This window comes from Alnus glutinosa, chromosome 3 (genome assembly GCF_958979055.1).
Source record: "Alnus glutinosa chromosome 3, dhAlnGlut1.1, whole genome shotgun sequence".
Lineage (NCBI taxonomy): Eukaryota > Viridiplantae > Streptophyta > Magnoliopsida > Fagales > Betulaceae > Alnus > Alnus glutinosa.
This window is the reverse complement of record NC_084888.1, coordinates 20086098-20111471: the sequence shown is the minus strand read 5'-3', so window position 1 is coordinate 20111471 and position 25374 is coordinate 20086098. Positions and strand designations below refer to the sequence as shown.

Here is a 25374-nt window from a genome sequence, read left to right as displayed (position 1 = left end):
TAAATACGATCAACTCATGAAGTCATGAGGACAATGAAATGTAAAAGGAAATGTAAATACAATCAACTCATAATAAAATGTAAAAGGAAATGTAAATACGATCCACTCATGAAGTCATGAGGACAATGAAATGTAAAAGGAAATGTAAATACAATCAACTCATGAAGTCATGAGGACAATAAAATGTAAAAGCAGTTTATATTACTCTTTACTTTAATTCTCTTATCTCTTAAGCTTATTGGGTCTTTAAACAACTCATAAAAATAAAGAATGAAATCAAATAGTAAGGAGATGCCAAGTGGTTCATAAGATATTCCTTTAAAAGTTTCACGTTCAAACTATATCATTTGAGTTTTTGGACTCGATATAGCGGAAGTGAATCAAACGCTTTCTTAGGAATATCCAAGAAGTCACTCCATACATCAAGATCACTTACCAAGTTGATTTGGAGAGAAAAACCTTCAAGAACACCAAGGTGGCCGTGAGGTAGAAGGAGAGAAAAAGGGAGAGAAAACCAAAGTACAAGCTTTCATGAAAGTTGTCTATGATTTGTGTGGAAAGACCAAGACCCTTGCATGCTTATTTATAGGAGGACAGTAGGGGTATAAGGTTCAAAATGTAATAAAAGAATTAACTTATTAGATAATATCTGGCAAACAAGTCCTTACTTTATTATCTATTTGAATTTAGGATTTTTCGTCTAAATGGAGGGCAGCTTACTCCAACCTACTTTTTGATGGTCAAACTGACTCCGATTGATGTGAAATTTTGAGGGTAGATAGAGGACTACAAGACAAACACTTTTTCTTTTTGGTTTGACTCATTTTGAGTTCGTTTTGACTTAGTTCCAATCAAGTCAAAGTTTCTATCTATTAAGCCAAAATATCTTTAAACTACTTTCTGTGTTCACACTTGCTTTATTGGTTTTTCTTTCTTCTCATAATTACTCTTGAGATATTCTTGAGATCTTTTATTTCTTCATCATTACTTTTGACTTCTACACAAAAATGTTCTAGAACCATGGTGATATTTTTCTCTGACAGTTTTTCGTTTAATATCAACAGTTGGGTTATTTAGGCTCGGGTCAAAAAGTCAACTAGTGGACTTTTTTACTAACTTTTTTCATATGATAGATCTTTCTTTCTTGAGCACAACGGTATTTGAATCAACTAAATCTGAGTTCGTTTGACCTATTTTCGGTTCAGTCAAAGTTTAAAGCTTAAATGTAACTTTTAGGTTTTTAAGCGTTTTTAAGGTTTTGATCTTTAAGTTTTCAAAACAACTTTAGGTTTGCTTATAAAAACTTATGGATATTGTTTCCTCAACAATATCAATGATTTCTTAAGATTTTGAATTTCCCCGAATATTGTTTCCTCAACAATATCAAGGGTTTCTTAAGAGCTTGAATTTCTCGGGCGTTACAGATCTTGAGCAGGAGTTTCTTCTTCTAACTCATCACTGAGAGTCGCATTATAGGCCTTCCCTTTACCTTTCTTGAGATTCCCACAGTCAGCCTGTATATGCCCAAAGCCTGAGCATTCAAAATATCTGGGGCCTCTTGGGTCTTTCTTCTCAGCTTCTTCAGGCTAAGATTCTTTGGGGGCCTTCTTCTGTCTTTCAAAAAATTTCTTCTCGAATTTATCTTTCTTCATTAATCTCCTAAAATTTTTGGCCAGTATTGCCACAGTATCTTCTTCATTATCAGAGTCTTCTTCAGATGAGTTTTCTTGGATGCCTTGAGGGCAATAGTCTTGACCTTCTTGAGTGGAGGCAGGGAAAGCTCATATGTTTGAAGAGATCCCACCAACTCTTCAATCTTCATCTCTTCTAGATCCTTGCTTTCTTCAATGGTAGTCACCTTAATTCTGAAACGCTCAGGCAAAGATCTTAGAATTTTTTAGATGAGCTTTAAATCTAAGACGGTCTTCCCGAGACTCAGCATTGAGTTTCTCAGGTCGCTCATCTTAGTGTAAAACTCTCAGAATGTCTCATCTTCAAGCATCTTAATCTCTTCAAATTTAGAAATCAACATTTGGAGCTTGGCAGATTTAACAAGTTTTGTGCCCTCATATGTTGTTTCTAAGATTTGCCATGCTTCTTGAACGATTTCAAAGTTTGAAATTTTTGCAAATTCAAATGATGAAAGAGATTGACAAAGAGCATGGAGGGCTTTATCGTTAGCAAGTCGTGCGTTTCTTGTAGGAACTAGTTCGAGAGTTGTATCATCTGGCTTAGTCCAACCAGATTCAACAATTTGCCAACAATCAATGGATTTTAAAAAGAAAAGCATGTGAGCTTTTCAATAGCCATAGTTCGTACCATCAAAGGCAGGAACAGTATTAAGATTTTGAGACATAGCAAAAAAAAAAAATGAGTAGAAGTCAAAAGGATTACACACAAGAAATAAATCTAACCAGAGTGTACCAAGCTCTGATACCAATTGAAAAATAAATGACTTCTAATTTAACCGTGTGTGTGTGCAATGTGTAACAAAATAATGTAAATATGAAATTTAAAGAACACAATTATTTTGTTAACGAAGTGGAAACTGAATTAAGAGAAAAACCACTCCGGGGCAGCCAAACTCAGGAAATCCACTATTAGAAGACAAAGCTTGTACATAGACAATAACACTCACATACCCGATGCAGCGATCGTATCTAGCACTCTGACACGTAACCCAACGTGAACGCCTCCCAACCAAGTCTCCTACTTGAAAGGGTCTTCTATGGATTCCTTTACTTTAGGGCTCCTCCCTAAGATTGACTTCAATAACAAGCACAGCAACATCACACAACAGCAACGGCTTGAGAGCTAGCGAATCTTCACAATTTCTCCCTAAAATATATTCTCTAAGCTATGAAGAATTTAATACCAAATTTTGTAAATAATACATGCCTAGAGGCCTCTATTTATAGGCTCAGCAGACCTAAATCAAGTTTGGAACGGATTTCTCTAGGCAGCGTTCGGACGGTAGATGAAAGCGTCCAGACGGACAATTGTGCAACCAGCTTTCCATAACACGCTTTACATAATACCATATCAGGGCAGCATCCGGACAGTGTTGCCCTAGCATCTGAACGATTGCACTTCTACTGCATGTAATTTCCATAATAAGACTGGTGTCCGGACAGTTGCAATTTTTCTCCACGTCTTGCCTTATCAATGATAGCGTCTGGACGGTATAGACCTGACGTTCGAACGGATGCAACTGTCTTCCCATATCTGTGTCTGAGAAGGAAATTTGATTTCTTATCGAACACTGATGAACGTCCGGACACGTTGCTGAGACATCCGGATGGATGCAACCTTGAATAGTTCAAAACTTCTGGACACTGATGGGCATCCAAACGGTATTGCCACGTCGTCCGGACGAATGTTGCTGACTGATGAGCGTCCGGACATTATATTGGGCTGTCCAGACAGATGCTTGGGATCCGACTTCTTTGACTTGGAATTTACACAGAATCTTCTTTGAACTTCTTGAAGCACATTTCTGAAATGAAGACTTAAAAATAAACAGCATCCCTGATAAAATGGCAACATTACATAAAAATGATTTTGTTAAACAGAATGCTGTCAATCACATACTAACAAGTACAAATAGTAGTGAAAAGAAAATTGAAAAATCCAATACTCTAAAATCTCACGAGAAAAAAAAAAAAAAAAAAAATTGACACTTGCGGCTCTCTTATCACATGGCTCACAAAATCAAAATAGAGAAAACTTGCGGATAGAATCTAGCTCTCTTCATGTCTCAAAGGGGTTGAATACCCTTATTATATTAGAGGAAAAGTCAAGTAATTATAAACGTCATACTTATGTCCCTCTTGTTTCTCTCTAATAATGATGTGAGTTTTAAAATTACCATTGGACATGTTATTGATTATTATTGAATTTTGATCAAATAATAATTTTAAAAGCCACATCATTATTAGGATACAAGAAATACATTTGTATAACATCTAGAATTACTCTGAAAAGTCTGTCAATTCTCCTACTTGGAGAATAAAAACAAGTCGGCTCACGCTGAAACCACAACCAAAAAAAATAAATCTGGAGGGCCTACGTGACTTGATGGTAAGTCACATCATATAGGGAGTTGCAAGGAAAGAGAAGTGCTACACATTCCAAAAAAAAAAAAATTCAAAAGTTGATTCTCAAATGATGTGTCAATCATGGTTGAGATCTAATATTTTGAAAAATGTGTCACCATATGAGATGGTGACACATCATTTGGGAACCACTTTTGGGGGAAAAAAATTGAGATGTAGAACATTTTCCATTTGAAAAATTTGACAGATGTTTACCTTAGAAAAACAAGAATTTTTTATACCCATCAAACTATCACATCATTGTCAATGTCCCCCGCCCCTCTATCCAAACTACCAAAATTTGTTAATGTCTCTCCAAGGTTGATAAAAAGACAAAAATGACCTTAAATTTTCTGTTTTAATAAGATAAAAATACCCTTATGAATTCAAATAAAAAAAAATAAAAAATAAAATAAAAAATAAAAAAGAAAAGAAAAAAACTGAAGTTTCTTCTTCCACCACCCTCTGTGTGAGCACAGCAGCTCCAACTTCTGCTAATTTCCTTCCGTGAGGCCCACTCCTCTAGCAGACACATAAACAGCATGAGACATCTTTGATGTCTCAATCTCAAACACACAGATCCCCAGCTTTCAAGCTCTTTGCTAGCATCCTGGCCATCTGAAAGTCGCTGATTATTTCAACAATTTCTTTAATCCCTGCATCTTTATCTCCATCCATTACATCTGAAAGTCGCTCTACACACTTTGATAATACACTCTCCTTTCCTTTTTTCTTTTTTCTTTTTATTTTGCTTTTATATATATATATATATATATATATAAGACCAATAGTAGAGATGTTAATGTAATAAATAGATGTTTTCCTTACTAGGTATTGCATTATATGGCACACCTCATCTTCCACCACCTATCACATTGCATTCTCTATAAATACAAGCATTTAATGGTGAATTTGAAACTCAGTTGTATAGAGATCTGTAAGAAATGTATAAAAAATGTATGTGTATCATTTCTTATACAATATTATCAAGTCAATACATTAAAAATGTTACCTTATCGGCCAATTCCTACGATGGATGCAGACCTCTACAGCCGAACCACCTTAAATCTTTGAGTCCTTCTGTCACTATTCTGTCACTCTATTATATATTATTTTCTATTTTATATTTTATCAAGTACAGGGAAGCATCTACCGAGTATGAGAAAGCGCAGATAAATTCTTCTCAAGTTGTATAAACCCATGTGAGCTGACACCTTTGCTCTTCAAGAAATGCTTGTACCAATGAGCAGAGAGCTTTGGTTGTCTTTTTAAATCCGGGTCATTGAAATCTACATGGTAAAGGCCAAAGCCCGATTCATAGCCGTCCAACATCTCGAATACATCCAAGAAAGACCATTGAAAATAACCCCTTGTGTTTGATCCATTCCTTCCAGAAATTTTTGATTGGAGAAAGAGAAAATATATCAGAAAACCAGAAAAGGGAATTATGTCACATAAATAATAAATATACATCCATGGAAAGAAACATTTAGAAATTTAGAATAATACTAGGTCTTAATGATTTCAAATTTTTAGTACTAAAAATCCTAGCAAATTTTTTTTTTAAAAAAAAAAAAAAAAAAAAAAAAAATCATATCAGATATCCACAACTCATCAATCAAGCTAGGTTTACACTCTCCAAGTATATGAAATGGAATTAATATGAACCCCAATACGGATGTATGTGACCAACATGGTATTTTTATGGAGAAACTAAGAAACTACACTTATCCCCGTCGAACTACCGCCTTATTTGTAATGTTTCCTTAGTTTTTTAATTTTTGCAATGTCTCCTCCAATCTTTATTTTTTTTATAAGTAAGAATTCATTAAAAAGCGCAGAGGGGCACAACCTTAGTACACAAGAAGTATACAAAAGAGCCCCTAAACAGAAGAAAGAAACGAACAAGAAAGTAAAAAATCAGCGAACAGCATACTACTCGAGCTATGTGCCGACACCCAAAGATATAACATTTTAAGCACATTTCTACAAAGAGCCCCAACCGAAACCTCCATATTCTCAAAAAGCCTAGAATTTCTCTCATGCCACAAGCCCCACATAACACATAAAGGAACCCGCTTCCAAAAACGGAGAACAGGACTACGACCCAGCAAGGTGCTCCAACCACTCAATAAATCCAAGACACTACTAGGCATAACCCACTCCACCCCGAACAAGCTATAAAAAGAACTCCAAACCACCCCTGCCACATCACAATGAAGAAGAAGGTGATCAACGGATTCCTCATGCTTTTCACACATAACACACCACTTTACCACCACAACACCACGCCTATGTAAATTGTCATGAGTTAAAATCTTTCCTAAAGCCGCTGTCCAAACAAAGAACGTCACCCGCTTCGGAGCTTTAACACGCCATATATCATTCCAAGGAAAAGAAGCCACCTCATGACAAACTAATGCTTTGTAGAAAGTCTTCACTTCAAAACTCCTCCTCTTGGAAAGAATCCACACCACCCTATCAACCTCCCCATGCCGAACCCGAGTAGAGTATAACTAGTCATAGAAGGACATCACCATCTCCACCTCCACCTCCACCTCCCAATCCTGAGCATAGCGCGTAAGGAGAACATTCCAATGAACCACACCTCTTACCACAGACAAATTATCCACCACCCAAGCATCAGGAGAACGCGCAATACAATACAAAGCTGGATAACAAAGCTTGAGAGGCTTGTCCCCAAACCATAAATCATGCCAAAAGCGAATATGAGACCCATCACCCACGTCAAAACGCAAATACTTGGCAACATTGTCCCACCCCCTTCAAATAAACTTCCAAACACTGACACCATAAGGCCCCATAACCGGTAAAGAACACCAACCTCCCCTCACACTCCCATACTTCACCTCAATCACCGATTTCCACAAAGCATCACGCTCCTGAGAGAACCTCCAAATCCACTTCCCCAATAAGGCTTGATTAAAATTAATAACATTACGAACTCCCAGTCCACCAGCCTTGATTGGAGTACAAACTCGATGCCAATTGACTAAATGAAATTTAGTCTCATCACCCAAACCACTCCACAGAAACTCCCTTTGAAGCCGCTCTAGTTTCTTAGCTACACTCACAGGAATAGGGAACAGAGATAAATAATAAGTAGGGATACTAGAAAGAGTACTGTGAATCAATGTCACCCTACCACCCTTGGATAAATATAGTTTCTTCCAACTAGCCAACCTTCGTTCCACCTTCTCAATAACCCCGTTCCAAATAGAAATAGATTTGAAAGGCGCCCCCAACGGCATACCCAAATAAGTCATCGGTAGAGACCCAATTCTACAACTCAGAATATGTGCCAAAGACTATACATCTTCCACCTCGCCAATAGGGACCAATTCGGATTTGCCTAAATTGATCCTCAACCCTGACACCGCTTCGAAACATAGGAAGGTACACCTCAAATTTCGAACATGCTCGGCCTGTGCTCCACAAAAAAATTAAGGTATCATCCGCAAATAGTAGATGATTCACCACTAAAGATTCATTACCCATGAAGCCCACTGAGAAGCCTGACAGCAAGCCTTGGAGCATAGACGCATTCAACATCCTGCTAAGCGCTTCCATAACCACCACAAACAACAAAGGAGAGAGAATCACCTTGCCTAATCCCCCGTGAGCTCTGAAAGAAACCATAAAAGGATACCATTAACCAAAATGGAAAATTTTACTATAGAAACGCAAAATTTAATACATTCCCTCCACCTCTCCCCAAACCCACACTTCTGAAGCATGTAAATGAGGAAATCCCAATTCATGTGATCATATGCTTTCTCCAAATCTAGTTTGCACAATAATCCGACCTCCCCTAACCGCCTTTGACTATCCAGGCATTCATTGGCTATAAGAACTGAATCCAAGATTTTCCTACCACCAACGAAAGCATTCTGAGAGCTCGAAATAATTTTCTCCAACACTGATTTGAGCCTGTTAGCAAGGACCTTAGAAATAATTTTATAGACCCCTCCCACCAAACTGATAGGCCTAAAGTCCTTAACCTCCATCGCATCAGCCTTCTTAGGAATTAAGGAAACAAAAGTTGCATTCAAACTCCTCTCAAATTGGCAACTATTATGAAATTCTGAAAAAATCGCCATAATATCTTTTTTGAGAACCCCCCAACATTTCTAAAAGAAAGCCATAGAAAAACCATCTGGACCCGGTGCCTTATCCCCGTTCATCTCCCGCACCACCTCCCACACCCCCTGCTCCTCAAAGCCTCGTTCTAACCAAAGACACTCATCCTCATCAATGGAGGAGAAAGAAATTCCATCCACCCTAGGCCGCCACGAACTCTGCTCAGTGTACAGAGAGTCATAATAATTTACAATATGATCCTTAATTTCCACCGGATCAAAAGACAAAGCCCCATTGATCCTCAAAACTCACACATGATTGTACCTCCGATGTGAATTGACCACCCTGTGAAAGAATTTAGTATTATTATCCCCTTCCTTCAGCCACAGAGCCCGAGACTTTTGCCTCCAATTAACCTCCTCAAACAGGAGAGTTTTTTCTAGTTCCCTGATCATGTCTGACTTCTGAACCCACTCCTCCTCCACTAGCCCCCGAGCTTCTTCAAAACACTCCAGCTCTTTCATACCTTCCAATAATTCCTTCTTCTTCTTCCCCACATCACCAAAGACCTCCGCATTCCATATCTTCAAGTCCACTTTTAAATCTTTCAACTTGTGAGTCAGCACATAACTCGGCAGACCTTGAAAATCATAAGACTCCCACCAACGTTGCACTTGATCTACAAAGCCATCGAATTTGAGCCACATGTTTTCAAATTTGAAGTATCTTTTCCGTTCTCTTTGTGATCCACAATCCAACATCAAAGGAAAATGGTCTGATAAAAGTCTAGGCAAACGACTTTGTGACACATCAGGATAATGTTCTTCCCACTCCGAAGATGACAGAATCCTATCAATTTTAGACCATACATGATTATTGGACCAAGTGAACTGGCCTCCTTGGAGAGGAATATCCACCAAATTCTGCCCATGTATGAACTCCAAGAAATCTTCCATAGCAGTAGAAAAACCACCAACACCCGATCGCTCACTCAGAAACCGCACCACATTGAAATCTCCCCCAAAGCACCATTGTCTATCCCACCAACTCATCAATCCAGCCATCTCATTCCACAACACCCTCCTCTCCCCATCATCATTAGGCCCATACACACCCCCAAACGCCCACATAAAATTATCATCTGCATTACGCAAAGAAACAGCTAAAGTATACCGTCCCATGCATTCATCCACCTTCTCCACAGCCCTCTTATCCCACATAATCAGAATCCCACCTGATGCCCCACTAGCCCCCGTATAACACCAATCCACATGTTGACATCCCCATAAACTTCGAACCACCTTTCTAGTAATGACTTCCATTTTTGTCTCCATCAAACACACCAAATCAACCTTCCAATCTCTAATGAGCCCTTTAATACGCAATCTTTTATCCAACTCATTAATCACCCTTACATTCCATGATAGTATTTTAAGCTTCATTAACACATGACACGCCCCTACCCTTTCCTCTCCTTCTATAAGATTGTTCTCCCTTCTTGTCATAGTTAATGGAACAATCCATCCGCTTAATCTCCCTCTGGCCTTTCACTCCTAACCCAGTGGTACCAAAGCCAATGAATCAGCCAAGGATTGGACCCACTTGGCTTCAATTTGTTCAAACAAAGCCAACAATTTATCCTCAAATTGGTCACAAGACACTCCTACTAGTTTGTAGTAACCCTTCACCCTCTCCATCACCCAACTAGGAGACACATTCGAACAGGAATCCTTGTTCATCTCCACTGCCAAAGGCATAACCGATAACGGGCCCAAACCCTCCACCTCATCGCCTACACCACCCTCCACATTTTCAGACCTGAAATCAAATTGGACTACAAAAGAGGACATATCATTTGAGCCCTCCTGCTCTCTAGGAATGCCCGCAGAAGAAACTCCCTCCCCCTCAGAGATCGAAACAAAATCTAGCCCATTCCTAGACCTCAAACCAAAAAAAAACTTATGAGAGAAAAGGCCCGGTACCAAAGAAGAAACAGAAGGAGAAAAATCCGAAGCAACCAAAGTGTTCGGAGGGTCCGAACCAGCCCCGACCACCAGCGCACCTTCTGTATTCATCGGAGAGTCGACCAAAGCAAGATTGGCCTCCAAACCAATAACGGAAGACACAATTGGTTCCGGTTGAGAAACCCAACTAGCCAGTTCGTGGACAACAGTGGAGGAAGACGACCCACCAGAAACCTCTGGAATCACCGAAAAAGTACCCATCATCACAGACGGACCCACTCCATCCTCCATAGCTGCTGCGAGATAATCAAGCCGAGGGCCCTGCACGGGTCTAGAAGACTGATTCTCCGGAGCAGAGTGACCGGACGTTAGAGCCATAGGACACGACCCACCGGAAGGCTCAGAGACTGCTGGAGGATTCACTGACACGCCGTAGTCCAACGCCGGCGACGAAACCACCTCAGGAAGCACTACCGATTCCACTAACAGGTCAAAAGAAATGGGCTTCGGGGCTTTCGGAACCCAACGCACTCTCCTCTTCTTATTCTTATTTTTTTTCTTCCGCCATAACACTTGGACTTAGAGCCAGGCCCAACCGAAATAAGCCTTTCACAAACCCTGCTAAGAGCTTGGTCCACGTCAGCCTTCAACTTCTCCAGCTGGCTTTTCCACAACAAAAGAGAGGGAAACGTGTGCTCATCTCCTGTCAGCCGAAAATCTGCAGAATAGTCACCAGAGAAGCTACCATCCTTGCCTCAAGCAGCAGACTTCATAGGCACCCGACTGACACCCATCCCATCCTTCACGTTCTCAGAGCCACAACGGTCACAAAGGACCTTGTCCAGAGGTTTCTCAGTTCGGGACAGCTTCTTCACCTCACCCGAGTGATCACAGCGCTTCTCACCTAACGGAGCCACTGGATGAGATAGCTTCTTCTCCACCTCAGGGCATTTGGCACCTCTACGCGGACTTCCACAAAGGATGACACACCGTTTTTGCCGGGAGAACCAACAAGAACAATGGGGACAGAATCTTCATTATCAACATCACCTGCTCTCCGAAGCCTCTCTGGGACTGAAGCTAAACGAACCGTGCCATGCCCATCCGGGATATTGAGAAAATCTCTGACCTTACTATTAGGGTTGCCCAAAAATCTTAACGGATGGAATATAATGGACGTTTCATGTGAGCCCAAATGACCAAAATGCCTTGCATAAGATAAAAGATTCGGGAAAAAAAAAAAAAAAAAAAAACCACACTTGTCCTGGTTGTGGATCACTCCTAGGGAGGTTTTCTTATTTTTTATATTTTTTATAATTACGGGTTTAGCGGTATTTTTACAAATTTCATGGGAGTGTAATACTCTGTCCCGGTCAAAATATTGCACGTGAAACTTAAGTGACGATCCTCCAATAGGATTTAATAGAAAATTCTAATAGAATGAAAAAATTACAACCCCAATGATAAATTTGGGGTGGGGGTGGGAATATCAATGCAAAAATTGAAACATTTGGGCATTGCAAATACGGGGTAAGTATAGTTTCCTTAAATCACTGTAGTAGGATGATGACATCTGGAGTTGCAAACGCCCAGATTATTGTGAAGGTATTATTTATAGGACTTTTGGATCATATCTTGAGATTGTAATAAGGTCAACAGAAAACGGATATACCTCAATGCATCAAGCAAAGCCCCAATATATCCATGCAAGTATTTCACCCTTGGCCAGTCTTCCAATGATGAATTCCTTGGTGTTTGTTGTCCTGTAATTAAGAACATTACATGCAAGATTAATTTTCTGAAATAGATGAACACATACAATGATAAGGGAACTGGATTTTGAACCTAGCCACATATATAATTGCCACCCCTAAACAGGAAAACTAATTCCCAATGAAGCGAAGCTGATATTTGAAAATGCAAAATATGCAGGATTCAATGACTTTTTTAGCAGCTCATTTGTTCATTGTTTTGATCACTTTTACTTTAAACCATATCAAACATTTAGTTTATGAATCGAGATCTTAAGCAGGCTGTTATTTCTGATCATCTACTGTAAAACGCAACAATGTGATAGTTGGAATGTATCTCTCTACATACACTTCCAGAATAACGAAAACCATTCCCCTCATTGATCAAGTTCATCTTCTTCCATCTGATCTCCATCACACCTTAATTGCTTTGTATATTTCTACACCATCCATCAAGTCCTTGTACTAAAATTGGCAACTGCTTGCACAAAATCTAAATTTGAAGGCAATGTCATAGAGAGAGAGAGACAGAGAGACAGAGACAGAGACAGAGACACAGAGAGAGAGAGAGAGAGAGAGAGAGAGAGAGAGAGAGAGACCATTCTCATAAATGTAAATAGGAGGATTTCCATAAACTTGTTTAAAGTACTCCAGCAGTGCTTGCAAACCCCAGGGCGTAATTGGAAACTGATTCAAACAGGCTAGTTAGTATTAGACTGATATACCAACCTTCAATAGGAAAACCATCTCAACAGTTTAATGTTCATTCTCTCACCTCAGATCCAGACGTATCCTTTTGAATATCTGCAACTGTTGGGAAAAGAGTAAACTATTTCAGTTTCATCTCCGAAGACTTGGTAAGAAATTAAAAGGGTGAATTTGTTGAGGACAACTTAAAGGAAATCTAATGATCACTATTGAAATTAGTCTTCATTGTGCTGAGTCTTTATATATAAAGAACATACGTCTCAAATCTACTGCCATGTCTGCATCAAAGTTTCTGACCTCCATCTCTAGTTTGCTGGGGTCGTCCTTGACATGCACTGTTACATAGTAATTTAGTCCTAGGAAGTCAAACGAACCCTTAACTTGATTAGATTCAAGATTGGTGAAGGTTGGAAGTCTTGTTCCTGCATTCCTTTTCATTACATCAGGATAGTCTCCGTACATCAAGGGATCCACATACCTGCAATGCCATGCAAACCAAGCATAAATAAACTCGGAATCTATCTTATATGCGGCTTATAGATGCAAAAATGAAAATCAACGGTCTTTTCATTGAAAAAAGTGAAAGAATCCCAAACTTTTTGATGATTGCTCGCCTTTACAGCTATTCGAGATCAACATTACAATTTATAGATGAACAATGCCGCTTTACTCGTGAATGTGTTGTAACTTACCAACCAATCATGAAGTCCATGGCTCTTTGACTGGCAATTGCATCTTCAGTTGTGTTTGTTAGAGGAACAATCCAATAAGCAAAGAGATTGATTCCTATAAATCCATGTTGTTTGTCCTGCATTGCCCATAGTCTAAATTCATGAGCATTTTGGTCAAGTTCCATAGTATATATATATATATATACCTATAAAAAAGCATTACTAAATTAAAACGGGTGGCGCTTTTTTCGAGCTCCCATACTCAGGCAGGATCCTCATTATTGGATATCATATAGTGAAGTCATTGTTGGAAATTCAGACCTAAATGTGGTCTTCATGATCACATGAAAAAGTTTAATTAGCATGCATATTATTAAATGCCACTATCTTTTTCTTTTTCTTTTTTTCTTTTTTTTAATGACGAGGAACCCTTCTGAGACAGGTACACGGTAAACCTCAGACTCATGTAAAGTGCCCCCTCTACGCAGATAGGGTAATATTCCGGCTTCATCGGCGGGCTGGCCCCAAAGAATTGTTTGCACTCAAGAGGATTTGAACCTTATACCTCATGGGACTACCACAAAGACCAAGGCCCTTACCACTTGAGCCAACCCCTTGAGGTTATTAAATGCCAATAAATTACTATGTGATGAATGAAGATAATATATCCATTGAATTTTTTAAAGAGAAATATGACCAAAGTAAAGTCTGTTAAAAAGTTTATTGTACAATTCACTCATTCTGGAAATCTAGAACTTAAATATTCCATATAACAAAATCTTTTAGGTTTTCCAATGGATGTGTTTTGGTTTTTTCAATAGATTTATAGTAATTAAATGTAAGAGCAAGTTAAAGAAGTCATAATTATGACTTTTAATGGATGGAGACAATTTGGCAAACTACAAAAAAAAAAAAAAAAAAAAAAAAGGCTGCTAGTTCCTCTCTCCACTCGCGCAAAACGTTTGTGGAAAATTTTTATTTTTATAAGTAATGTAAAGCACCCCTAAATACACAGGCCATATACACTGAGAGCTCTCACAAGCCCAAAACCCAAGAAATAGTAAAAACACCCACAACCCAACCCATCCAAAAAGCCCACAACCCCAACACCCACAACAAAACAAAGCCAAAACCCTCAAACACTAACAAGCGTGAGCCTTGCCTTTCCACGCTTAGATGATACTCCCTTCGCATTATAGTCAATGGAATAATTCAAATTCAGAGGCTCCCTACTACCCTCAACCTTCCGTGGATATCCTCCATCTCTTCATCCCCAAACAAAGCCCAATCTAAAAAGGTAGAGGGGGAAAATCACCCAAAGGGTAGAAAAACTTTCCATCCTCCTCATCCCAAAAATTTCTATCCTGCCCATCACAAACCACCATCTCCGAAGATAGACAAAAACCAAGCTTCTCGGAATGAGAACGTGACATATTGATAACACCAAGATCTACTAGAGGAGGACAACCCTAAGCCGCAAAAGAACTCGGCTTCAGAAAACCCCTCTCGAGAAAACCCACATCAGCACTCGACGTCGGGACTAGGGCAACCTTCGGAGCGGTCTAGGTTACTGACATTGAGTTCAAAGTACCGACTGCCGAAGCACTAGTTGCCAACACCACGACAACAGAAGGTAGCACTGGTGGTGCAACGAACGCTGACACTGCCTCGACAATCAAACTATCCTCCATCTTCGTGAACCGACTATTCTTAGTGTTGGGAAAATTATCATTCCCAAAGCTAAGTAAGCCCAGGGCCAAACCGAGGGCCTAGTCGGTCCGACTGACGCGGCTCGACCCGCTTAGAATATCAGCGTCTCAGAGCCATATCGCCTCGAATATGCTAGAAGAATATATCGAATGCCTGTATCTAGGTAGTCTCGAGAACAATTTCCCGGGATCACCATGAAGCTGTTTAAAGACTACTTGAAGACTATAACCGGGATTTATGGGATTAGATTTAATCTCATAAATCCCATTCCAAGCGGCAGAAGGGATCTATACCGATTTCCCCGGGATAGACTTTTATCCCATAAAACATGGGATAAGACACTTTGTATCTGCATGGTACCAGTGTCCTGTCCGAACTGGACTTCCATGAAGATAAGCTAATCCTATGCGATCTAGTAATCCGACTCCTAACAGAATTGCATCATAGCAATCCAGTAATTCTAGAACTATCAAAATTGTCTATCAGAACTCCCTTGATATTTCCTCTCTTCTTCTTTCTTCTTCACATTCTACTGCAGCACTCCCTTGATATTTTCAGCCCCTTCTTGATAGAGAGACAGGGACTCTCTTGGCCTGCTGGACCCATTCTTCAGCGTCTTTGGTTTCGGCTCAAGCTGGTTGCCAGGTAGAACCCTGTTGTTGACGCCAAACTGCACTGGACTAGCTGCTACAAGAATTCCAGCAACTCCTCCCTTGACAACACAACCATCAGGGCTTGAAATACCCCCAAAAAAATCAAGTTGCATCATGATGTCCTTGCCAGCCTTGATATTGATTATATGTGGCATAAAATTCGTACCAACAAAACCTGCGCTGAACTCTTCTATTATGGGATACGACTAGCTTGCCGGAGAAGTGCATGGTGGAGAAAAGCTTTCAATTCTTTTCCTGATCTCCTCCATCCGTTCGCTCGCTTCTTCTTTGTAGGGGAGGAATTCTGACCACATCTTGTCTAGCCTCGCTCGTTCCTCTTCATTCCAGAAAGACATGGTGATGATGTGGATCAGAGATTGTTGTAGAAAACAATCAACATTCATTCTGATACCACTTGATGCAATCAAATAATAAAAAGAACAAAGAAAAAGGGATAAAGGCTACTTCGAGAGAGCCATGATCTCCAATGGCTACTTTAAGGGAGCCGTGACCTCCAAGATACCAACAAAGGTTCTAGGTTTTCATAATATTCAACATGATATTTTATTCATTAGGGTTACACTTATGTAGAAGACGGCTAGGTCATAAGACATAACCATTAGGTCTAGCCGTCAGTACATCATGCAAAAAAAAAACTAAGAAGGAAATAAACTAATGAAAAATACATTTTTTATTAGCTAAAACACACAAGGAAATAAAATATGGAGATTATACTCCTTATTCTCTGCTGACTTGGGCTTTAGTACTGCTACGTGTGCTGCCACATAAGCCCTAGAAATCTGAACGTATAATAACACTCTATAAAACATTGGGTGGAAGGATAGTGAAAGTGTTAAATGGGTGTTAAGTCCAACATTGATTCTTTTTTAGATGAGACTAGGCTTTATAAGTTATTTCAAGGAATTCTAAATATAACTTTGATTAGTTATTTTGGAGTAAAAATGCAAATGTCACTAGCGCTTTCCCTTCCTCATGACAATATCATTTCACCAGGAATGACACTACCATCTAACCCATTAAATAAAGTTCATATAGTCAAAAAATTGTAGTAAATTCACAAAATTTAAGACGATGTGAAAGAGGAAGAAAATCAGCTATTTCAAATGACTACATTATGTATTTAAAAGAATAAAATTTTGATATTGGAATTAAGGATGATCCAATAACATTTTATAGTAATAAGAAGTAGTGAATCTATTCAATGGATGGATGCAATTGAAGAAGAAATGCCATCCATGAACAAAAACAAAGTCTAGGATTTAGTTGAATTGCTTAAAGGAGAAATTCCAATTCAATAAAAATGGGTTTACAAAACTAAAAGAGGCTCTAAAGGTAATGTTAACCATTATAAAGCTAGACTAGTTACTAAAAGAGAATGTATTGCTTATAATGAGATTTTCTCTTTAGTTAAAGAAGGACTCATTTAATATTATTACGGCTCTAGTAGCTCATTTTAATTTAGATACATTAAACAGATATACAAACGACTTTCTTAAATGGGAATCTATTAAGAGATTTATATGAAACAACCATGAGGGTTTTACGAGAAAGAAAAGGAGCAACTAGTGTAAGGTTACACAAACTTTCGTCAATGGTATATTAAACTTCATGATACCATTACTTCTTTTGGATTTAAGAAAATACTCTTGATAGTGTGTGTATGTGTGTGTGTGTGTGTGTGTGTGTGTGTGTACTTCTTTTGGATTTAAGAAAATACTCTTGATAGTGTGTGTGTGTGTGTGTGTACTTCTTTTGGATTTAAGAAAATACTCTTGATAGTGTGTGTGTGTGTGTGTGTGTGTGTGTTGTGTGTGTGTGTGTGTGTGTGTGTGTGGTGGTTAATGGGAGCAAGTTTATATTATTGATTCTATTTGTAGACAATATCTTACTTGCTAGTAGCGATTTTGGGCTCTTGCATGAAATTAAAAGTTTTCTTTTTGTGAACTTTGAAATGAAGGATATGGGAGATGCATTCCTTATACTTTGTATTGAAATCTATCAAGATAGGCATACAACATTACTTGGCTTATCTCAAAAGACCTATATTAACAAGGTTCTTGAAAGGTTTCGGATGAAAAATTACTTGCCTTGTCTGATCCCAATTGTTAAAGGAAACAAATTGACTAAAAGTTTATGTCCTAAAAATGACATTTAGCAAAAATAGATGCAAAACATTTCTTCTGCATCTATTGTCAAATAAGTTTAGTGTATGCTTAAACATGCACGCGCCTTGATATTTGTTTTGCAGTTGGAATACTTGGGAGATATCAAAGTAATATGGGTATGTATCCTTGGAAAGGAAATAAAACAGTGATGCATTATCTTCAAGGTACAAAGATTATATGATGTAGCAGATAGCGAGGAAAGAACGCGAACAAGAGCGCCTACATATCTTGAAAGAAAAGAAACACAAACACAAACTGTAAAAGATTGAAAATGATAGAGTAGTTTTTCCAACGTTGTCTTTTTGTTTTTTTATAATGGACGGATTCATAAAAGTAATTTAATATAAGAGGAAGTTAAAAAGCCCATAATTATGACTCTTGATGGGTGGAGTCAGACACTAATAAAGGGCTCTTGGTCCCTCTCTCCACTCAAACAAAAAAGTTTGTGAGGTTTCCCATCACTAACCTAAAAACACAAGGAAGAATGAGGAGAGAGAAGATCAAAATGCTCATCTAAATTCATCAAGGTTAAGGTATGAAGTTAATTTAATTCTCTCAAAAATTTATTTTATTTAAGATGACTCAAGGTATGTCAATTGTTTACTACAACTTATACAATTTTATGGTTTATGTAAGTTAGCCAAAGATCCTTAATTTGCTAAACAGACATAAATAGAACAATTCAGTAAATTGACCAAAGGGCTTTATATGAATAGGTTATATAATACCTGGTACTTTTCCTTGTACAATATAGCAGCTGATGCATGGGCCAACAAGATATGATGAGCTGCTAGGTATGGCTCAGTTGTGGAGTTGCCTCTAGTGCAGTTAACTCCGAACGGGGAAGAACAATGCTGAGGTGGTAGATATCCCCCATCATAACCCCCGAGCACGAACACATTGGCCTCGTTCACAGTTGTCCAATGTGAAACCCTGTCACCAAAATTCCTGAAACACACGTCTACATATGCCGTGAAGTCTTTCCTGCATTCAAATCTAAACTATTCAATAACATACCTTGCCATGTTCTGGGCTTTGTGCATAGATTTGTATATATAAGCACATTTCAAGCACAAAATCTATAGGTATCTATGATAGATTAAAGTTGAGAACCATACACAATTTTTCGATTAAGCCATCCTCCATACTCATCTTCCAGTGCCTGTGGAAGGTCACTGTGGTGTAATGTGACATGCGGTTGGATTCCTGCTTGATCAAGACAAAAGAAAATCAGTAGGAGAAATTAAAATTTTGGAAGTAGTCTTTCTTGCTTTAGATTGCAATGCTGAAAAAATTGTATTGTCTTCATGTATGTTAGAAATAAGCAGTAACCATTGCTGATTAGTTCATTGATAAGATTGTTGTAATATTGTAGACCCTTTAGATTGACAGGTCCTCTTCCATCTGAAAGAGTAGATCAAGAATAAGTGTGAGGAAAAATACGAGAAATCACTTGTTGTTTAGTTAATGTGAGTAAGAGATTGGTGATCATACTTGGAATAAGTCTTGACCATGAGATGGAAAATCTATAAGCCTCTAAGCCAGTATCCACCATGAGCTGGACATCTTCCTGCAAGAGTGGATTTATCCTAATCATACATGGACCATAAACCTAATACCAGATGATTCAAATAAAATCAACATACAATTAGCTGGTTGTGTCATGGTCACATATGATTGTCACAAAAATATCTTTCCTACAGAGTACTCTCCTTTATGTACAACCAACCAGGGGAATGAAAACCTCTCATGCAGAATTGATTCATTCCTGTTCAACCAATTAATGCATGACTTAACCTGTAATATGAAAAGATTTATTGAATTATACCTTGTATCTGTGATACTCATCACATGCTATGTCACCATTGTCTCCATGCATTTTCCCTGAAAATTTGAGGTTGGAGATCAATCTTCTAAGATACAAACAGAGATAAATCTCAGCAGATGTCCATCTGCCTAAGCATATACTTGTGATTCCTAGGATCAAGTTAGGCTCAGATAATAAGTGCTCTGTTTTGTAATCATCAAAACAGAAAGTGGGATGAAGTTGATAGGATTTGTTCTCTTTGATTTGGGCTACCTTCAAGTAGTTAGAGTAAGGATTGGGTGAGCCTTCTATATAAAAAAGTGCACTTGATCTATTAGAGTCGGTGAGTCATTTTATCAAAAACATTGTTTGTGGTTTTCTCTCCCACCCGAAGTGAAGCGTTATTCAATAAACTCACCTTTCATTTCAACAATCCCTCAAAAACAATCCACTGCATCAGTAGTAACCTATAAAATCCAATACTCAAGAGACCAAAAGGGCAAGGAGACACATGTTTTTTACCCTTACCAAGGAGCCAAGAGCTCATGCACATCAGAAGGTGAGACATGCTATATATCCTCCTCCCCTCATCCTTTTCCATCCTCCTATTTTTTAAAATCACAATTAGATTTGTAGGGCCTATGAATCCCACACATGGACCCACAAATTCAATGGTAATTTTGAAAAATGGGAGGATAAGAGAAGGAACAAATAAAGAAATTAATTGTCTCCAAAGGCTATATAGCTCAATCAGCTGGAGACCACGCCTCATGAAGAGGAGATCATTAGTTTGAATCCCTCTCCTCCCTCTTGTGTGGACATGTCAAAAAATAAAAAATAAAAAATTAAAGAAATTAATCATTTCTCTTAGAAGATTCAAGATTTTTTTTTTTTTTTTAATATGTAAAAAGCCAATCTCATTAATTATAGATAGAATAGAAGGGTAAAGCTTAGTTGAGTTGATCTGTATATATATTGTCACTTGGTCATCTGAAATAGAACATCTTTTGATCGCAGTCCTGCAAGCCACTAATATAAATTTATCTGACTCATTGCTTCCCAGTTTTTTTCATCTTGTTATTGTAACACCCCCCTATGGATCTAACCTAGTTTAATTCTTTAGGCGAAGCCCAAGTAGGTAGGCTTAGAACGTGCATTCTCATTAGTAAGGCCTATTTTAGCTTTTAATTAAATGGATCACAACCATCAAAAATATATATATATATATTATTTTTCAATATTATTCCAAGTAAAATGAATAGTTTAATGGTTAGTATATCATGATTTTATCAAAATGGCACGGGATCGAATTTTCATAATTGCGAAATATCATTTTTAGCATGATTTCCAATGAAGGAAAAATTTTACAAAAGCCATAACCCTAAAGCCCGTAGCTAGCCGCCGCCCATATATAGCATATAAATTGTCTTCTAATTTGTTTCCATATTTATTCTTACCATTAATAAGGAAAGGTTTAAAGGGGATATTTAAAGAATAAAATAACATTCATTTTCTCATGATCTCATACAATCTTGCAATATCACATGAGATAATATTTTCAAAATTAACATAGCCTTATTTGGTTCATGCATAATCGGCTATATATATAGATAAAGAAAATTTATTTCATTCATTCTCATGATTTAAGTCACATGCATGAAATCATAGAGACAAGATTTATTTTCTTTAAATCCTAACCATTGATTATTGCCACCTAATCAAGTAGTAGTGAAAATTTAGTTTCACAAACCCTACACGAGACATGCTATTTAGTACACTTGGGTCTTTCTCTCATCCTTCTATTTTGAAAATCAATTATTGGATTTGTAAAACCCACATGTGGGTTCTACAGATTTAATGGTTGATTTTTAAAATTGAAGGATAGGAGAGAGTACAAGAAAGCATTTCTCAACCCTACACTACACAAACACATGCCACCTATGCTAGCACCCAATTTATTTTCTTTCAAAATTTTCCATACGTAGTAAATTGCATCAAACCCTATAAATTAAATCCTAGCTAGCATCTTATTTTGTCAAAAGAATAAAAACAAAAACTCTAGCCTCCTAACTATTTTCACAAAACACAAACATATCTAAACCCCTAGACAATTCGGCCACATATACCTAAAAAACCCATATTTCTCTTTTGAAAAACACATCACAAGGTTGCAAGAAAAGGATTTCAAATCAGATTTTGCTCAAGGAGTATCAAGTATAAATTACCTTTTTTCTTTGAAAACTTTCATGAAATGTTAACTAGCTATGTGCACGATTATTGATGGTCATGTGTTATTGCATGAAATCACATATATCATTTAGTTTCATGATTAAGCATGTTAATATCCTACCACATGAAATCTAATTCTCTATGAAATAAATCATCCTAGTTGCATGAAATACAGAATGTTGTCCGAAAATCATAACTTGCTGTTGAGTGACTTGAGTCTCATGCAATCTCATCATCTTTTCGGCAAACCATAGCATACTAATCTTGAATATTATTATTTAATCTAAATAATTTAACTATTGTATGTTATAAGGATCTTTAAAATCATGTTTTAAGAATTTTATGGTTCAGGTAGCTAGCAACGGTACTGTTTGGAAATACGAATAGAAAAAGGAAAAATATGAAGGCAAAAATAAAAATTAGGACTTCAAAGCTCGATCGCAATGAACATATGGTTTGTCCGGCCCCTTTCCAAGAGTTAGAAGATTCTGAGCCTTTCCGCTTAACCCTATAATATTTATTTTATTTTATTTTCCTTTCTCTTCAGGTTATGAGGAAGCGAGTTAGGAGGGCGTAAATGGCAGTCGGGTGGGAATCATGATTAGTGCGTTATGTCATTTCATTTTATTAAATAAGAGCCTAGCTAGGGCGCACACAACATTTTAAGACTTGCGTTATTTTCTTTTTATGAAATTTTGACCGTACGTTTTTGCATTGAATTTAGGTAAATGATTTTCATATCATGCACTAATTGAATTATTTAATGGTCCGTTTGAGTGTTTGATTTTTTAAATTAGAATTCAATTCTTATTTGGTGTGTGAATTTCAAGGCTTGACTCTTGTAAGATAAAATTGAAAAAAAATTGAATAAAATATGATTTGTTTTTTAAAAAGTCGAATAAAATATAATTTATTTTTTAAAAAAGCAAATACTCTAGTAAAAAGTTGAATAAAATCAGAATTCAACTCTTGCATCCAAACATTATATATTGAGAATAAATTGTGATTCAAGTATAAACTTTGCTTGTTATCAAAGAGAATTAAAATTTGATTTTTTTTTAAACAGACTTGAGTTTATAGGATTTTGATTTTTTACAACTTGAAAGAAAAATAAGAAGTTATCTGTTTTTTATATTGTCTATATATTATACGCTTTATAGATAAAAATAAAAACACAATGAGTCTGTGAAAAAAAAAAAGACCCACGACGAGATGGGTAGAACCACGCACGTACAGTTTATGGAAGGAGATAAAGAGTAGTAAAAAGAAAAGCCTACCAGAATGGGCGAAGGTATCCCATATGCTAGGCGCCCTACCGTCTTTGTCTGCAGCTCCTTCAACCTGCAATTGGATCATATAATGAAATAATAATATCACTTTTTTACTTGTTCTATACTTAATTACGAAAGAAACTATTACTTACCTGGTATGCTGAGGTCCCAGAACCAAACACAAAGCCTGGTGGTGGTGGGAACTCGTCTCTGCTAAATCCATCACCGCCTACAATTACTGCTCCTAAGTTTATAAGAAGAAATACGGAGAAGAAACAGAGCCTCACCATCTTCCCCAAGCCTTAATTCTTATCATCCTTTCATTTATAGCCCCACACACAGAGTGGCTCTCAGGTTATTATCCCTTTATAACTTTAACCATCCTTTCATTTATAGCCCCACACACAGAGTGGCTCTCAGGTTATTATCCCTTTATAACTTTAACCAAATTCATTCTCGGGTTAATAGGGGAATTAGCATATTCCTTACCAATTTCCCTATTAACCCCTATAATATACCATAACACTTTCCAAATTCTATGAAATTTTTTTTTATTATTATTATTTAATTTTAAAATTCTTTGTTGTGAAATTGTCTTAGAAAATAAAAAGGATAAAAACACAAATAACTATAATGAAAAGAAAACAAAAATGATAAAGGAATTCATTAAATTTAAACATCTCTTAATTTTAACAGTTAGGTGGATAATTAAACCAACATTGAAAAACAAAAAAAAAAACTTTCATTTTTTGTCACATATTTAGCTACCCTAAAACTATTTTATATATTAAATTTTGGTTCTTTTTTTTCAACCTACTTTTACTAACATTGAATGTATATGCACCCAAGTATGAAACCATGGGAAAGTTTTAGCCCATTTAACAACTTTACACATCCGAAAATCATTCAAAATGTTAAATTTTTGTTATCAAAGAGGTAATCTTATTAATTTTGGTGCACTGTTTAACAATTTTTCTTTATTGCTGATGCTTATTATTGTTAGTGAAATATTTAGGCTTAAGAAAATTCCTTTAGCTTCCAGCTTAACTATTCTTCTTCCAAGTGCCTTGCTTCTTTTCAATGACTACGTTATAATCTTAGAAAAGAATAGCAAAAAACATAAATAATAATAATGAAAAAGAATAGCAGTAGATAAAGTTGAGGTGTTATTTTTTAGTACTATCAGTCATCAAACATTTGGGGTATACTATCGAACGTTTGTTATACCATCAAACCAACGATCTTAAGGTTTTAAGCAAACGTTCGGTTGTACTATCGAACGTTTAGGTCTAGGGCTCCCTTCTCCTCTCATTTTCCCTTTCTACTCTTTAATCCAACCCTCCCCCTCCCATTCTGGTTTTTTCTTTTGTTTGTAGGTGTTTTCCGACTAGATTGGCATTTTTTGTCTCTCCGCTATGCATCCGTTCATTTACCTCTGTGCTATGTCGTTCATCTCCTTCTTGGCCGCTACTGCTGTTTGCTTTGAATAAGAGTTTTATTCTCTTTAGATCTACCATCATGTTGAATAAGAGTTTTATTATCTTTAGATCTACACTGATGGGCGATTTATGGAATGAAGGTTAGTCAGGTATGAGGGGTTATCTTTCATGGCCTGGATAGTTCTATATGAGGGGTTATCTCTCACGGCCCGTTTAAATAATCTTTTCTATAATATTTGGATACCCTTGTCTTAGATCTATAGTCTACTAGATACAGATCTGCTCTTTAACTATTTTTATACATGAATTAACAGAAGATGAAAGTCATAAATAATACTTTATTGTAAGAATTTTGTTTATATCTATGACTATGTAACCTCATAACATGTGGCTATGATTTTGCAGAACTTTATGTTTTGTAATGTAAGAGCTTTATGCTCGTGATCTTTGACCAATGAAATACTTAAATTTTTCGTTCAAAAAAAAATTATTAAAAACTACAAAAAAACAAAAAACAAAAAACAAAAAGCTACGCTTTGACCATGAGATCAACATTAAATTAACTTCCAAATGGAGTAGCCTAATTTTTGTGTTTATAATATTTAGAAGAGTAATGCTAGAAACCACACTTTTATCCTACCACTTTCATACTTTGCTAACATGGCAATGTCATTTATTTATTGTTAAAAAATAAAAATTAAATTAAATTATTGATTGACACTATCACGTCAGCAAGATGGAATAATGGTGAAATAAGTGTTGTTTCTAACATTACTCTATAAAAAATGCT

General features: G+C 37.0%; 1 protein-coding gene across 1 annotated transcript; it reads right to left on the bottom strand.

Moving 5' to 3' along the window:
- Positions 1-4993: 4993 nt before the first annotated feature.
- On the bottom strand, positions 4994-23515 carry LOC133862927 (beta-glucosidase 11-like). The gene is made up of 13 exons (XM_062298848.1): positions 23298-23515; positions 23152-23215; positions 19667-19722; positions 19333-19408; positions 19171-19242; positions 18957-19044; positions 18567-18822; positions 13311-13426; positions 12876-13096; positions 12686-12720; positions 12510-12597; positions 11832-11922; positions 4994-5481 (listed from the first exon to the last, which is right to left on the bottom strand). The coding sequence occupies exons 1-13, from the start codon at positions 23433-23435 to the stop codon at positions 5244-5246; spliced, it is 1539 nt and encodes a 512-aa protein (XP_062154832.1). The 5' UTR covers positions 23436-23515; the 3' UTR covers positions 4994-5243.
- Between the last annotated feature and the right edge of the window lie 1859 nt (positions 23516-25374).